Source organism: Gadus morhua, chromosome 22, assembly GCF_902167405.1.
Source record: "Gadus morhua chromosome 22, gadMor3.0, whole genome shotgun sequence".
In the NCBI taxonomy this organism is placed as follows: domain Eukaryota; kingdom Metazoa; phylum Chordata; class Actinopteri; order Gadiformes; family Gadidae; genus Gadus; species Gadus morhua.
This window is the reverse complement of record NC_044069.1, coordinates 16,446,472-16,464,298: the sequence shown is the minus strand read 5'-3', so window position 1 is coordinate 16,464,298 and position 17,827 is coordinate 16,446,472. Positions and strand designations below refer to the sequence as shown.

The window sequence follows — 17,827 nt, the reverse complement described above, 5'->3', positions numbered from 1 at the left end:
TCTGTATTTATTTAAAATCTTATTTAGCTTTTCATTTCCGGAAGACTTGCTGCCTCAAATTGGTTAAAAGAAAACACATTTGGTCTTCGCAAAAATAAACGATGACTGCGTTCATTTGCATATAGAGCGGGGAAGTTTGATCCAATCACAAGTGGTCGCTCGAGTATGCATGTGGAGACGCATGCTCACAGCTGGTGTCAACGGAGACACTTACTTGGTGAGCTGTCACCTGTGAGCAGATCGCCCAGGACGCATGCTAATGCCAGGTGTGACCAGGGCTTATGAGAGAAACTCCACGGGCCAGATTGTTTGCCACGAGGTCATCCTGATTTTGCCCTGAATGCCCCTTAAAGAAAAACCCCTTGACATGTGGTCGGCTGTTGAGAATTGAGAAGGTCGGAGTCTGAGAAGTGGACCCTGACCAAGAAAAATAAGAAGATCAATCAGATATCAAAATCCAATCCAATGCTGTACATTAAAGTCTCAAATGTTGTGTCATGATGTGGTTTGGCTGTGCATTTACCCCCTATACTCACGGTCACCTTCTCCTTCCATGTCTATTGTGTGTGTTTCTGTGTGTGTGGTTGTGTGTGTGTGTGTGTGTGTGTGTGTGTGTGTGGTATGCATTCTTTTGACCGCTGTCCCTCATCGTGTCTGCCCACCTGTGTTTCCCCTGTAGAGTAGCCTAGTAGGAGAGACACATGTCTAAACATGATGTAGCCATAGTGTTTAGCTCACCTGCCTCATGTGTTGATGCGTTGTAAATTGGCTAACTGTGTGTGTGTGTGTGTGTGTGTGTGTGTGTGTGTGTGTGTGTGTGTGTGTGTTGTGTGTGTGTGTGTGTGTGTCACAGTACGAGTCGTCAGGTCTGGGTCTCATCAGCAGCAGATTGAGAACTACCCTCAACCGCATCCAGGAGAACCTCATAGACATGGTAAGACCCTTTCTGTTCTATGTCACGTCCATAGCCTCTTCTAGAACCCTGTTCTATCTCTGTTCTCGCTCCCACTCTTCTATCCTTATAACATAACGTTTTTTCATCCATCTATCATGTATCGGTCTTTGTGTGTGTGTGTGTGTGTGTGTGTGTGTGTGTGTGTGTGCACGGTGGGGAATGGGAGGGGGGGGGGGTGGTCTTATTGTCTGAGTGGATGGTGTCCATGACCTGTGTGGTGACACATAGCATTATGGGTTATCATTATCCCTTTGCTGCTCGACTAATCTTCTCTCTCTATTTTTTGCGCCGTCTCTGCCTATATGTATCAATGTCTCTCTGACCAGTAAACGCAGACACACACAGACAGCTCCGGGCTATAGTTTCCACATAGGACACACATTAGTCTGTGTGGGTGTGTGTGTGTGTGTGTGTGTGTGTGTGTGTTTCTGTGTTTCTGTGTGGGTGTGTGTGGTTGCACCGAAATCCCATTAAAACTCCATCTTTCCCCCTCTTAGAGGTCTTGATCCTCGTGTTAATGTTCGATGGTAACAACCCGGCAAGTCCCCTCGTCTCCACCCACCATTATTTCTTTGGTGCGTTTTGTGTCAGCCGGCCTTCTGGAGCTGCTGTCAATACCGGTTTACATCTGCTGCGGCACCGGGGCTACAGGGTGTCACTCACCGTGACTGGAGGGCCATTAAAAAACACATACATTCAGAACTTTGAAGAATTTACAATTACATGCAAGTTGAAGCTTGAATTTAATTTATAGCTATGGTAGGCAATTTATTTACCAAGCCTTTTCTGTCATATGCGTTGAATCAAATGAATCTAATGCTCTGACAAATATTCTTAAAAAAAAACAGTGTAAATGGCGTATAACAGCAGGCCTGTTATACCCCCGTCTAATTATATCATTAAGCCCGAAGGGAAATGATTGGATGGCCTGTGATAGGTCTACCCACCAGGCCATCAGCGCACACTCTGCTTCGGCACCCACTGCGCATGAGCGTCTGATTCATCCCCGGGGCTAGGCAGTCCTAGCACCAACACCAGCCAGCCAGCCATGTCTTTGGGGGGAGAGGCATTGGAGGGAGGCCTGAAATGATGTCTGGGATTTTTTCGCTCGGATACTTTCAGATTCTTGCTTACTCTGTCAAGTTCGCACAAAATTGCCTCTCCTATCTTTAAGTCTATAAAGCTGTGTCATTTTTCAGTAACCATCTCCATCTCTGAGAACCAGAAGCCATACAGCTGTACTGGGATTCATTTTTAACAATCTGGCTTGGATAACCTTTGGCCTGTTTTGTTTATATTTTACATGCAAATGACCCGATTTTTGGATCGTTTTTGTTGCTCATTCACTCTGAATTACATAAGCACCATCTAGATGGAGGGTACGGAAGCTTCTCAAGATGAACCTCACTGACATCCCAGTGACAGGTTCCCATGGTAATCATCGCAGCGTCGCTGCATGGGTCCAGCTCCAGCCCAGAGCTTATTGTACTTCCCACCACAGAGGGTGAAGCAAGGGCAGAAAGCCTGCTCTTTTTTTATTGCTCGGTATAATTTATTTATTCATTCCCCAGACACACGTCCCAACCTCGTTTGATATTTATTTTTTAACCATCACCCAGAACGCAATAGTAAAAATATTAAACTTTCCAAGCAGGGAAATCCATATCGCAAACCCACCATAAAAAAAACCCCACTGTGTTGTGTGGATCCTCTGCGGGTCGACTTTGCTGTGGTGGAATGGCGGGTCGTGGCGTCACAGACCGTCCCCATACAGCTCCGCGTGGGAGGGAGAGAAACCAATAAGATGGGCGACACCAGGAGCTTCTTCTTCACTGGATGAGGTGAAGGCAGTCAAAGACGGCGGCGTCAGCGCTCCTCACAGGGCAGATCCTTTCTGCTCGTCCCTACGGCTTTAGGCAGCAGTGTGGCGTAGCTGCTAAGGTGGGTTGTTGGTTAGCAGCATGCTAGTTGAGAGGGTGGGGGCAGCACAGAGAATGGGGGGGGGGGGGGGGGGGGGGGGTTGTGCCGCGATGTGCCAATTCTCTTTGCCCAGGGAGATGAAGGGGTGTTTCTGTTGAAGAGAGATGAGAAGGATTCATCAGGTAGAGATAAAAAATGGTGGTTGAAAAGGTGTGTGCGTGTGTGTGGTTGACTGTGGAGTTCTTTGTGTGTGGGACATCTCTATGGTGATGGCATGACTGTGGTCCTGTCTCTCGGCTTGTTAGCAGTTGCCATGTGATAACATTAGGCTCGGCTCTGTATGTGTGTGTGTGTGTGTGTGTGTGTGTGTGTGTGTGTGTGTGTGTGTGTGTGTGTGTGTGTGTGTGTGTGTGTGTGTGTGTGTGTGTGTGTGTGTGTGTGTGAACTTAAGAGAATCAGGGGATTTTCTAAGGAGGCCCAAATGCATTTAATTTACACACGCACGCACGCACACGGACAGACACACACCCACAATCTTGGCTTAATGTTATCACGTGGCATCCATTCCAGACTGACTGATTAAGAGCTATTTAAAACGCTCTCCAGAGGTGGCAGAATGAGCGAGAGGGGTAGAGTGAGAGGGGGAGAGCGAGAGGGGGAGAGAGAGAGGGGTAGAGCGAGAGAGAGAGAGGGGAGATAGAAGTGAGAGGGAAGAGAGAGAGAGAGTGAGAGTTGGGGGGGGGGGGGGAGTGGGAGATAGTCATGCCCGTTTATCCCTGAAGTATTGCCAAAAGCTTTTAGACCATCTTTCCCACAGTGCCATTTTAGCTCATCTTGATAAATCATTCAGTTGGCCGCCCATCGAAACACGTAATTTTTTTTATTATTCTTAATTCCATTCCTCTGCCCAGCCCTCCTCTCTGTCTGCTACAGATACCCCTCTAATATGAAACACACACAGGTCGCAAGCACATATTATCCACCATCAATTTCACACGCGTCCCGTTCACATCGACGGGAACGGGAAGTCGGGAATTGGGGAGTTGATGGTCTTTTGTCGCCGGCGCGAGATGGTCGATATAGAAACCCTAGCGTTAATTTCCCGATCACTCGTGCGATGCGGTTTCGCCGCGTGAATTCATCACCCGTCATTTCCGATTCCCACCGTCTGATGAGATGCGGGGGCGTGTGGATTACCAGACCCCTCTCACGTTTACACTCATCACATCCCTGCCCTGTATGTAACGACACAGACACACACGCGCGCGCATACAAAACAGCAGCGGTTGTAGATCTCATTTGTACACGCACATTATCAAAGTAAACGCACACACCACATTCCAATTCGTCCCACGAAATCCCTGAGTTTCTTTCATCCAGCACCGCCCGCCGCCCGCCACCCGTCACGTCGTTATCCCCCGGGATTAGCTCATCGACCGGTTGATTCCAACCAACCAGGCGGTGGTAATTACTCCCAGTCCCCCGCCGGGTGGCCGACAGGCAGCAGACCCGGCCTCCGTCGTGACGGCTGGGGTCCGCGGGTCGTTTAGCCCGCCCCGAGCGTGGCGCGGGGGCGATGCGGAGACACCAGAAGGAGCCTCTGCCCTGGCTTTCCCGCTTGATGGTTCCAATATCTCCTGCATATCTCGGCATACAGATGATGATCCATGTTCGGTGTGGTTTGGTCGCTCTCTCTTTGTTGTAATGAGCTAGTGGTTTCCGCATCGCCGTTCGGAGGCGAACTATGACTGGTCGACATGCGGCCCGTTGCCTGGCCTTTGAAATACTTTTGGGGTTCAAGTAAACTCTCTCGGCGACTCTGAGTTACTTAGGAAGCTGATTTGACCAAAATGAGTGGACTATAATGTATGAAATTTAAGTAAATAGTGGTGGGCTAGCGGAGCTCTTTCACTGCGACGCCATCTTGCGCTGTCCTCACTCTCCTTTCTGTTTGCTTGCTTTCAGCGGACTCAAAATATTGTTTTTCTTCTCTCTCTCTCTCTCTCTCTCTCTCTCTCTCTCTCTCTCTCTCTCTCTCTCTCTCTCTCTCCGACCCAAAAACCCTCTCCCCTGACAGATCCTTTCCCTCTCTCCTTTGTTCTTTTTTTCTTCTGTCTCTAAAGTCCTGGCTCTGAATATGTGTAGCGGGGAGCAGCGCCGGAGAGCAGTGGGTCGTCTCCTCCGACGCTCCTTCTAGACCCCGGGGCCGCTCTCATCTCGGCTGATAATATCGGTCTGCAGTTTTCACGCTGGTATTATTTTGGGAATTCATGCAAGAGATTCCTTTGGTGGCATCAGAGTCCCTCTCCATGACTCATTGCGTTCATACTAGGGCTGTAACGATACACAAATTCACGATTCGGTTTTTATCACGATTTTTGACCCACGGTTCGATACATCCCACGATTCTTTTAAATTTAAAAAGCATTTTAATTAAACAACACTTAAATACCAATTATCTTAATGTAACATTTCATAACAAATAATTTGGAACACTGAACAGATTTGAACCGAAAGAATACTATTAAAGTATAGCTAAATTAATAAAGAAATAACCAAAGATTGCAGTTGGAGGATGCTTTTTGCTGGTAGGCATAATAGGGCCCCTTTAACTGTTTGGTTGGTTTATTCAAATATCCTTATTAGCGCTTCTTATTAGGCTATGTAGCTTAAATAATGACATAATCAGGCCGTATAGAATGCAACATGTTTAATAGCCTAACTTTCAATAGATGAGGAAAAACATGAACGTCGCAATAACGAGGCATAGGGCCCTATCTTGCATCCGGCGCAAGTGACTTAGTCACTGGCGCATGTGTCGTTGCTAGTTTACAACTGGCGCAGAGCGTTCTTTTCCCACCACCGCCACTCGCCGGTAAATTAGGGATTGATCATGCGCCCCAAGGGGCGGTTCGGCGGAAGGAGGAGGCGTGTTCTGGCGCAAACGGTATTTTGCCGTTTCTGAATACCATTGCGCTACTGACCAGGAAATACCTGGTTTAAAGTCAGTGGCGCGTTGTTCAGATGCTATTTTAAGGGTGCATGCATACATGCGCATGCGATGCATACGGATTGCTTGTGCACCTCGCGCATACAGTTTGCTTCTCCCATCTACCTAGCCGCACATTCTTGGTAAATTATTTGTGAAAGAACAGCTGATGCAGCGGTAATAACTTTTAAATCAATGCATCTGCAACACCGTACAGCAAACACATATTTTCTTGACAGAGACATCGTGTAGGCCTACATGCCCATAACTTTTAGGATTGATGAGTATTTGATCGTGAAAAACATTGTTTTACCGCGAGTGAGTGTTAAAAAGGATGAATGAATGAATGCGGGCGCGCCTGTGTGCTCTGTTCAAACACACGCAAACCAGACACGTAACGCATAATACAATCAATGGCAATGTCTATTACCGCGGGGACACATGCATATTAGGATAGCATACAATACTGATAAGAAAAAATGTTTATAATGTATTGCGTATATCATTAAATAGAACCACAGTTACCGCATATCATATGTTATATCATATACGTTTTCTTTGCCGAAATTTATTTGAGGACTCAGTATTTCTGAAGTTGTGGAAGAAAACCCCTTATACCATGTGTGAATTAGGCCATATTATTTGGCAATAAACTGAGCCATTTGCAGTTTGAAATTCATGTGCATCTGTCTCATCGGAGACTGCAGACGCGCTGTCAAAATATCAACTCGTCCGATTCAAATGCGCTCATGGCTCTTAAAGGGGATGGGAGCTGGCACTCTCATTGGTTTGTTGGACGTTACGCCCAAACCACACCTACGGGTAACTAGGATGCTTCAGACCAACCCTTTTGACACTTGCGCCGCGACGCAAGTGTCATTTATCCGCCTGTAAAATAGCGATAGCGCCGTAGAACCGCCCACAAAGCTACTTGCGCTTTGCGCTTCCCACTTGCGTTTCAGACCGTTAAAATAGGGCCCATAGTGTTACGAGTAGCATATGTGTGTGCGGGAGAATGGCAGTCTGCGTATGCGTGTGTGAGTGACGTCAGCGAGTGAGTGGACGAGCGAGCGGTAGCGCGTGTGTCTAGTGAAGAAGCGAACGAGTCCTGTAGAATAAAGTAGCCTACCCATCCTGTCAATAATTGGTGGCCGCTTCATTCCGACCTATAAGCAGACATCTGCCAGTCAAATCACACAAAACAATAGAGACAGGATCACACAGGCAATTTTTTTCGCGCTTGGCCCACTCTGGATAAATGTCGTTCATATCGCATATGAGGACTTCGACGGCTATGGAGAAATGCAATCCTCCGCAGCCACGGAGAGCTGTGATCACAGAGAGGGCATCTCGTCACATATTTACGGCATCGATAGGAGGGGGCGCTGTCAGCAGACTATGATTTAGACAAATGATTAGCAAATTTCAATCGGACAATTTGACCGAAGAGTTAGAAAGGGCATATCGCGCCTCTGCCTTCTCACACCGCGAGACAGGTTCGTGGCTTTGAGTATCGCGATTTTCGGTTTGATACGCGTATCGTTACAGCCCTAGTTCATACCGTATAGCGTAAAGGAGGGACTGCAAACGTGTGCGTTCATCGGAAGCAAACGCGGGTTGTGCAAACCTTACCTCATCCACCTTGCAGTCCGGTCTCGCGTCTTTTTGTTACGTCGGTTTTAATCGAGCACGAATCTGCCGGAACTCCCAATTAGTACAGCTAATCATTTGCCAGTGTCGCGCTTAATAATAGCTCAGTCCTTGTTGGGGAGGTCTCTGCCTGTCAAGGAGACGGCGTCGTGCAGCCTGCCTGCGGCCGTAGGGTTGCCGCCAGACGGATGATCTGACGGGACAGCCATTAAGTGCCATTAACAGCCATCACTCAGGCAGGGGGGGGGTAACAGACCATGAGCCCGAGCCGTCCCACCCTGCTCCCTTATTAAAGCTGTGATCTCTTTCCCCTGTTGGCATACTTTCTTCTTTTTTTTTCTTGTTTTTAAACTTTTATCTCTTCCTTTTAAAGTATTATTTTTACTCTTCCCTTTTACCCCATGGCCGGCCTTGTCTCTTTTCTTTTAATCAACTTTCTTCCAATTTCATAATGTTCCCTTCAGCTTTTTCTACAGAGATCTAAAACTGTCATAGCACTTTACTCCCATCCCTTCTTAACTTAATTTCCCTCCTCCTCTTCCCTGTGGTGATTATCTGCGTGTGTGCTGATTATATCCCACCCATTTGGCCACTCGCCTCCGATCTCTAAGTGGCTCACCACTACTACTCACGTCTGGTCCTGGACACCACCGGCTTTTCTGATTGGCTGTGACGTTGCAGGCACACGGCTTGTTATCTTAGTGCTGAAAATAAGTTTGTGATACCCATGGTTGAATGGCAGGCATATCGGCGAATGGGACTACACCTTGCTGTGTGTGTGTGTGTGTGTGTGTGTGTGTGTGTGTGTGTGTGTGTGTGTGTGTGTGTGTGTGTGTGTGTGTGTGTGTGTGTGTGTGTGTGTGTGTGTGTGTGTGTGTGCGCATTAGAGACTAATGCTGGCTCATTAGTCGGTGTATTGATATTCAATTCAGTCCGCGGCAAGGGGGCTTAGAAGGGGATCGGAGGGCTGCATAGGAATGGCGGTGATCTCCCTGTTGACTCTCGCACTGTTACCGCCAGCGTGCCATAGCAGCACACCGAAGAACACACTGAGAACCACGGGGCCGCTCGAAGGACACAAAAATAGCAAAGCTGTATGCACAGATAAGCCGAAAACGTGCTCGGAGTGACGCATGGTCCTTCTTCTATATCGATCTCTTTCTGTACGCACACACTCACACACTGGGGTTGAGGTGGGCAGAGGTTTCCACCACTTCCACCCACCACTGTCGGGGATTGACCAGCGGGGGGGGGGGGGGAGATTATCCCAAAGCATGTGGCTGGGGGCTGAGGTTTTGGCTCTCTTAACTTGGCACAGCCGGCTAGGCCCAACTGGCACAGACGGCCTCGCTCCTGGCGGGATTTGCGCTTGGCTGCCAATCGCAGCGGGCAAACACACACACACACACACACACCCCACCCCACGCTACACACAATCATTACCTCTGTGCTTCTCGGCCGAGGACCTGTCAGTGTCCGCTCTCTCCCCCCCCCCCAGCCACCCCACCACCCACGTCAACCCCACCCCCCAGTCCTTGCTGCAGGGTAGTGCCGTGATCTCCTGTCCGTCTCCCTGCCAAGGATTTCAGCCTTTGCCAAAGCCGATGTTCAGCAGAGAGGGTGGATCATAAGGGAGGGAGCCAGCCCAGATTGTTGTTCATATTGTGGCTGGCAGGGCTACGATGGTTCTGACATTTCTGCAGGGGGTCTGGCCGATGGTAGTCTCTGGTGTTCCCGCATCGGTAAACACCCCCACACTGACACTGCAGAGGCGCACAGTATACATACATACATACTGTAAAGGCATACATGCAGTACACGCACACTTGTACCGGCACATGCTGCACGCACGCACGCACGCACGCACGCACGCACGCACGCACGCACGCACGCACGCACGCACGCACGCACGCACGCACGCACGCACGCACGCACGCACGCACGCACGCACGCACGCACGCACGCACGCACGCACGCACGCACGCACGCACGCACGCACGCACGCACGCACGCACGCACGCACGCACGCACGCACGCACGCACGCACGCACGCACGCACGCACGCACGCACGCACGCACGCACGCACGCACGCACGCACGCACGCACGCACGCACGCACGCACGCACGCACGCACGCACGCACGCACGCACGCACGCACGCACGCACGCACGCACGCACGCACGCACGCACGCACGCACGCACGCACGCACGCACACACGTATAGACACATACACACACACGTATAGAGACACATACACACACACGTATAGACACATACACACACACCCATAGACACATACACACACACACACACGTAAAGTCACAAACACACACACCCATAGACACATGCACACACACCCATAATCACATATACACTTACGCACTTACACACATATCATTAGGCACATCTGTTATTGTCTATGAGTGCAGTGCTGGGAGCTTGACCATCTATTGACCAGGGTGACTACATGTCACCTCCGCTCTAACGAGGGCGCAGCTGCTTCTGATGCACACGCTCTTCACGCTCCAACGCTTCATCCGTCTTCAAACTTCTCCCAAAGTGCTGTGTGATGACTCACTGCAGCCCCCCAAAGTAAGAGGCTTGGCTGAGAATGTTTTCGCCGTCGACACACTCCGTAGCCCCCCCCCTTCCCAGTGTCTTACTCCCAAGAGGGGACAATTTGTATCTCGTATGCAATACCGGCAGCGGCGGCGATGTTGCGCCTCTGCACCAGGTGCCAGGGGACCGGTGGGGGGGGGGGGGGGGGGGACACACAGCCCGTCACACACCACACACCATGCCTCTAATTCCGTTTGACACTTATCTAATGGGAAACACGTTTCTCGGATAAGGACGGATGACAATTGCCGGGCGATGGGATCCCCTTGAAAGTAATTTCCTGACTACCAAGACACATACCCCACACACATCTCCCTCCACCCCCCCCCCCCCCCCCCATGTTTGGCACTGGGGGCCCTGGGCCGGAAGAGAGAGGAAATAAGCCATCCACCCCGTCGACTGATTGGGAGGCATTAGGACAGATCGTCACCATGCACTGCTTAGCTGAAGGCTTGCGTCGCTTAATGGGGGATTATTGACTCATAAGGCTGTCAAAGTTCAGCAGCCTTTGCGGATGAAGAGTCTCCGTTTCGGGTTAAGGGGTCTTGGGGAAACTTGAATAAACTATTTTACAATCTTTTCCAAGAGTTATTTTAATCAATCCAATTCTACTCAATTTGGCTTGGCTGTGCGGGTATCTTAGTAGTAGCCGCTAAATAGGTGTTGGGTAACCAAAGCCCTGATCCAGACGGTGCTTAGGAGATTAGGAGAAGGGCTGCCCACAAACAAGTGATCTGACTGACACCCAAAGCAAACCCACCAGCACGGAAAATAACGCAGTTTCAGCAAGCAGGAACGGCATGCCTCAGCATCCTCCCCCCTCCGAATGAGAGCCAGAGAGACCGAGGGTTCTGAGTGCAAAGTCTAATTTATTGGCCCTGGAATTCCGACGGCGGCGGTTTGAAGTATAAACACTGGAGCACCAGAGGGCCCGGGGACACCTCCCACCGCCAAAACCATCAGGAACACCGGGCGGCTCCCGGACCGCCGCCGCAGGCCCTAGGAGGGCTGTGTTTCGTGCCATTGGGCTGGAGGGGAGGGGAGGGGAGGGAGGGAGAGAGGGAGGAAGGGAGCTGGTGGTGGTGGTGTTGAAGGAGGCTGGAGGTCAAGGTGGCGAGATATTTATTTCCAATTTCTGCTGCCGCAAGTATTTGCTGTTTAAGTGGAAGATTTTTCTTCCCTCCCCCTCAATAATACCCATCGTAAGTTGAGCAATGAAACATACCCTAGTAAAAAACAAACGGCCAGCTCTGGCTTGGATGAACACACTCCCTGGGAACGGCTCCCTGCGGACGCAGAGGGCCTCCTCCGTGTTGGAATTCTGGACCAGCGCCGCGTCTGCCTATCCTCACCCTAAGCATCTGTGAAGGGAAGATTAGCCATCCCACAGGAGCACGGCGGTAAATGACAGAAACTCATTATACTTCCTCTCCTCGGAGGGAAACGGCAACAACCCAGCAACACGCAACACATACAACTCTATCTCCCTCGCTCCATCTAATTAAAACCTTTTTATTTTTCGTTCAAACGGGCTAACAAAGATATCGTGTCCCTCTGTGCTTTGATCTGCGTGGGGGGAGAATTCCCCTGTCAGAACTACAGCCGTGAGCCCGGTCTGTAATTATCAGCAGTCTTTCTCCTCCTCTTTCTATTTCTCTTTCTCTCTCTTTCTCTCGCTTTCTCCCTCTCTCTGTGTCTCTGTTTGGTCTCCGGCTCCCTCATGTCTTAGCCTGGGTAGTCATCCCTCTCCCTGGGCAACTGTTGTTTTCACGGCCACTTGCAGTGCTCCTCTCAATCATGACACACATGGTGGGAAATCATTGCTACCTTTGATGCCTTACTTTGCCCATGGGTTGTTATTTTTGGCCTGAGGTATTGTATATGTGTGTGTGTGTGCGTGTGTGTTTATTTTTATATATACATATATATATATATAATATATATCACTTATTGCATCACCGATGTGTTGCCCTTTAAGGAGGTAATTAATGTTTTTGAACAACACAGTTACGGCTGCTATTGAGCCATATCAAAACTGACATTTGAGACTCTTGGGGGGGCAGTTTGTTTGGCAGAATAGCAATTGCCAAAGGACATCATTCAATTATGGTTTGGCCTCCGATGAATGTTCGACACTGTTCTGCCACGCATTTATTCAAGCAAGAGTATTCAGTGCGGACATTTCCCTCTCGCACTTAGTATTCTTCCTAAAACTGTGGAAGCGTCTTTTAGGAGTAGCTACCCTCTGCCCCCGAATCCAAAGCTCTACCCCTCTCCCTCGCTCCTTCTTTGAGCTGTGGAATGTTTTTTATACCTGTGTAAACCGCATCAATCTTCAGCAGGCCACGATCTTGTCGTCAGCTCTTTCCTCACAACCTGAGATCTGATTGATTATAAACCGGTCGATTCCCTCGGCGGGGAGTGAGAAAGCGGCATGGTTGAGGTTTGTGAGCCTAATCGGATTATGTATCATCAAGATGTAACTGCATTTAGTCACATGGGGACATATAGTTTGTTGCAATGGCAGATGGCTAGAGATGTATGAGGACAGTAGGACCAGGGATTGATTGGTTGATTGTCCCATGGTTCTGTTGTACGAACAGAGCATGGCTCAGAGACGTGAGTGACATAGCTTCTCCTTTGCTGGACTGCAGCTTTTATTTTCGACAGAGAAATCGTCCAGGAGACGTAAGGGGGAGGGACATTTATCTGGGGGGCCGGGGTAGATTTACTAGTATTTAGTTATTTAGCAGATGCTTTTATCCAGAGCGTGAAAGAGTGGATAACAAATATGAGGGGTCTTGCTCAAGAATGCCTAAATCGATTAGGGTTCGAACCCAGAACATTTGAGCTGCCATTCGAATCCCTTGACACAATGTTATCCTGCCTTAGGATTGGCTGGGAAAAGCGGGAGTGGCTTTTGACATATTGCATACTTCATCATAACAAAAACGTTATTAATAATCAATTTATTATTTATTAAGGCGATTATTTATTAAGATCAACAGGGAACCTGTCCACTAAATAGTTATTACTCCAGCCCAGATGTTGACCGGTGATTTATTGCTCATAATTCCAGTGCCAGTACTGTTTCACCAGAAACTTTTTCTTCACTATGGGTTCTCTTTGTCATCTGCTGTTTTCTGGAAAAACATCCTGAAATGCTTTATTCTGACATCCCACTTCTATCAGAGATTCAGTGTTGGATCATTAAACCAGCCATCAGTCATAATAATTACACAAAAGTTAGCATCAATATCGTGTCGAGCTCAACTGGTAGAGCATGGGAGTAACACTCATTGCTGCGCGCACAAGACATCAATTAAATGTTAACCAAATGGCATGCAAAATATTGCATGTATCATTGTTAGCAATGAATTCAGAGGCAAATTTATGTAGTTTTAGATTTGTTTTTTTGGGGTTAGTAGAATTTAAGAATATGCCTTCCATCGCTTGCTCATTCGTCTTTTCACACTAAAATATGTAAAACGAAGAAGCAGGAAAAACTTAGCCATTTAAAAAATAAAACTTAACATTGTCCCAAATTACACCATTGAAATCCTATTCTTGGCTTACTGCAGGAAGACTGATTGTCCCGACTGGAACTTTGGACCCACACAATGTCTCGGAAAGTTTTCTTATATCTGACAATCCCTCTTCATAGAACGAAAAAAGTACCAATAAATTTGCTTTGGTCGTGTTTTTTCCCCAGGATTATCTCTCTCCAGAGAACATCTGCGCTGTGAGTTTTATAGGGAAGCATATCTTATATTGACAAAGATCATAAAAGTATTAAGGTTTTACGACCATGGAACAGTAAATTAACACTACTGAACTGTGAATAAAGAACTGCGGTTAACGACATACCTTTCTTTGGTATGTCTTGAGTTATTTTACTCACCAAAGGAATCTCGGCCTTACTCATGTATTTCCAAATACCGTACCAAGCTGGCATTCAGCTCCCAGGCACACTGTGTTACATTAGTCCAGTCAGCACTTCCAACCTCTAGTACTTAATAATAATTAAAAGAAGCCTTTCCCTGGAGATTGTGTTGCACATGGGTTTTAATTGCGAGGCCTTTCGGTAATTTATTTGATAGTCTTCCCTGCGGCGCTGTCGTATTAGCGGTGTGTAATGTATTCTTAAATGAAAGCCATCAGTACAGCGATGAATTCAGATCATGCCACAATTTCCGTTTACTTTATTTTGTGGGCCCCTCATTTTCGCTTTTCGATTTCCTCGGAAGACCACACAACGCTGACTCTCGGACAAAGCTCTGGGAAACGGCCCCGGGCTCGGAAGGAACGCGATGAGCGAGAGACGGGCTCGCTCCCTCCGTTGACCTTCTTATGTGCGCTTCACAAAGGCATTTGTAATTAGCCCTCGGGGCTGATCGGTTAATTCTCCAGAATAGCTGCTTTATCTGTGAATCTGATTCATATTTGCTGATACATTGTGCTTTGATGAATCGTTTTTATAATGTTTTCTGCATCGCCTTTGGCTTTTACTAGGCAGCAACTCGGCCGTTTTTTTGTTCTTAGCAGAAGCAATCGTCGGTATAGTGTTATTGAAACTCCGTTATTTCAATCATGGGTGGCTTGTGTGCGAGAAATCCCCACCGTCTTCACAATGGAGCATCCGCACTGCTGGCTAAGCACTTCCACCTCATGTATTTGTGTTTATTTGACGGTAGCGGTGAATAAACACCATTCATGCCTCTCGGATGGACGGATGTGTTGTGGAAGTGTTCCTATCTGCAGTTTGTTTGAATTTTAGGCAAGAATGTCACTATATTGGTAACAGAAACACACTCTTACAGCCACACGCTCTTCACACATCACGTCTGTACATAGCAACCGATATAGATGAGGGAAGGACGTCGGCTATGTCGATGGCATGCTGCTCTCTGCCACACAAAATGGAAGTTCTTCTAAGCCTCCACAAACACGCGATTGATTTAAAAATCTTTTCCATTTCTGAAGAAAAAAATTGCTTACGTATTGTACAAAAAATAATTAATCCCATATACTAACAAGCTCAATTATGACAGTGGAAGACTTATTATCTCTAACCCCCCTGTCTATATAACTTGGTTTGCTGGCATTTTCAACTAATTGGGTGTATTTTCCATGTAGCAAACTCATTTGTCTTGTGGTCGGATGATGACATTAAACGCATGCTTCTCTATATCTAGCTCAACACTATGATTTCCATTGCGTAAACCTTGCAATTGTGGTGTTTAGGATAATCATTTTTTAATTGTGCCTTACAACTTGCATAATGTTTTTGCGGCCTTGTTCCACTAACGACCTAGCACCTAGCAACCCCCGATGCAATGCTTCTCCCTCTCATTGCAACCTATTTGCCAAAGGATTATGAAGACAAATAATAGAAGGAAGTTAAATCTCTTATTTCTGGCAAATGATGTACGGAAAGTAGTAATCGTTTTAATCTTGTTCTCTTTTGATACATCTGTGCGGAAATTTTTTGAAAGGAAAATAAATGCAATGAGAACCTACAAATTCAAGCCGTTGGCATGAATTCAGTTCTCTGCAACAGGGTTGAACTCCCGCGGCCTCAACACTTGGTGTGATTTAGGAGCACTGAAGGGCAACAGCAACACAATATGTTAATGCGCTTGAGTCAAACCCTGTTGGCTTTTGGGAGCATACATTTGTGGATAGACAACATCTAATTAACATGAAGGAGACACTCCAGGCCGGCTACTGCCTTGTTATGCATATTAGCGTGCATCTCATCGCAATCCGGTGTCAAGGTTACATCTAAAATTGGTTCAACCTGTATTGTTTGACTTCAAAACTTAGAGAACTTATTACTGATCACAAATGTCCCATCACAATCTTTTCTTCAAAGCCTGATACAGGACTGATCTCTGTGAATTGAACCAGCCTTGTTTAACGAGTCAAGTGGTCATGTTCTCATTGAGATCTCCTCAGTATGTGGTGCAGTCTTCTGGCTTGCTCATACATGTCAACGTGCCAACCATCACTGTCCTTTGGCCCTTTGCAGGGAGGGTTCTTTTATTGTTAACCGCTGCATCATTGCATCACTCTCCTCTTAACGTTCATCGGTGTCTCTCGACTGACACAAAGTCCGGGTTCCAGTCCTTTAGTGGAGCAACACATTGAATTGAGTACAATCATACCTTCTTGCTTGTCCCATGTGGCGGACTTTGACAGAGTAACTTTTAGTGACTCAGTTAGTCCAACAAACATTTTTAATGCGTGATTAAATGCTTTTGTAGTTAATTACATGTACGTTCTCTCACACACACACACACACACACACACACACACACATGCGATGCGCACACACGCACAGGAATACAGTGTCAAAGAAAACATTAACAGTCAATATGTAATTATTTTCTATCTCCAACTCTAGGGTCTTATGCTACAATTTAAAATAGCACTGTATGCTAAAGTAATAGCACTGTTTCACTAGATTGGAGCTTGAATAAACAGGAGAACACTGTATTGAAACGGGATTATGACACACACAAACACACACACACAAACACACACATACACACACACACAGACGCACACACACACACACAAAGATGGTCCTCCCCCAAGGCCTTTATGACCCCAGTGATTGCCATTGATCGTACTGAAGACCTGTGCGGTTTCACAGTTTACCCAGGTGATTGGCGAGAGGCAAACATCACCTCGCTCAGTAGGATCTTCGGCCCTTATGGATTTTAATAGCCTCGGGTGTGCGGCCGGTATTGTCATGATGGATTGCAGGCCATTCGTTTAGCCCGATATTAAAAGAAAGGGACACGGAGATAAGAGAGTAGGTGGAGCGAGAGAAGGAGAGAGAGAGAGGGGGTCTCATGTAAAACAAGATTATTTTTGGCCATGCGATTTCTGATAAAGTATGTATGAAAAGTGCATCAAAGAAAAGTGCTACATAAATAAAGTTGCCTTGCCTAAATGTGCTTTTAGTCAACAATCTAAAATTTGGCCAAGTTTGCACACTTGAATGGGTTTCTGCTTTATTTCATTGCTTTTATTTTTTTCAGGGCTAACTTTTTCAGTCTCTCTCTCTTCTCCCCTCCCCCCAGGAGTCCTCAGGGGAGAGCGCCGGGGTCCACGGGCAGGTGGAGGACCGAAAGGAGAAGGTGCCCACCCCCCACCTCAGCCAACTGGTGGTCCTCACCAAAAGTGGGACCCTGTATGGCTTGGCTCAGAGGGTCGTAGCAACAGAGTCTCTGTGAGTAAAACGGACTAGTGTTTAGTCCGCAACCTCAGGTGGATTCACAGTTTATTATTGAGGGAGCAGGGTGGACCTCAGCCATCCTGCTCAAGGATGCTCTAGATGGGCCGGGGACGTTGGGGATCGAACCCAGTACCCTTGAACTGCGGGTGGAGCACCCTAGCCAATACACTCTCCCTTCCCCCTTCCTGCAAACCATCCTCTTGGAATAACCCTAACCCTTCTTCCACGGTGCTCATCAAACATTAAAATCAACATCCCTTTTTCAAACTATTCTGACAGCAAGCGAGGCGTGTGAAAAAAGCTTCACGTGGGAACTTTGAATGGTTTCATTAATTAATGTATAAACCGTGTGTGTGTGTGGGAGGGGTGGTTGAGTTGGATGACTCCGTAATCTACTATTATGCTTTAAACTCCAGTAGACGCTGAATAAATATACATAATTAGTC

At 47.5% G+C, this 17,827-nt stretch overlaps 1 protein-coding gene across 3 annotated transcripts in view; it reads left to right on the top strand.

Moving 5' to 3' along the window:
- The window catches only part of vps50 (VPS50 subunit of EARP/GARPII complex), a 106,837-nt gene that overhangs the window by 71,827 nt on the left and 17,183 nt on the right, over window positions 1–17,827 (top strand). For all 3 annotated transcript variants that reach the window (XM_030346942.1, XM_030346940.1, XM_030346941.1), the window contains 2 exons: window positions 854–934; window positions 17,227–17,375. In XM_030346942.1, the coding sequence (XP_030202802.1) occupies window positions 854–934; window positions 17,227–17,375 (230 nt within the window). The remainder of the gene's footprint in view (window positions 1–853; window positions 935–17,226; window positions 17,376–17,827) is intronic.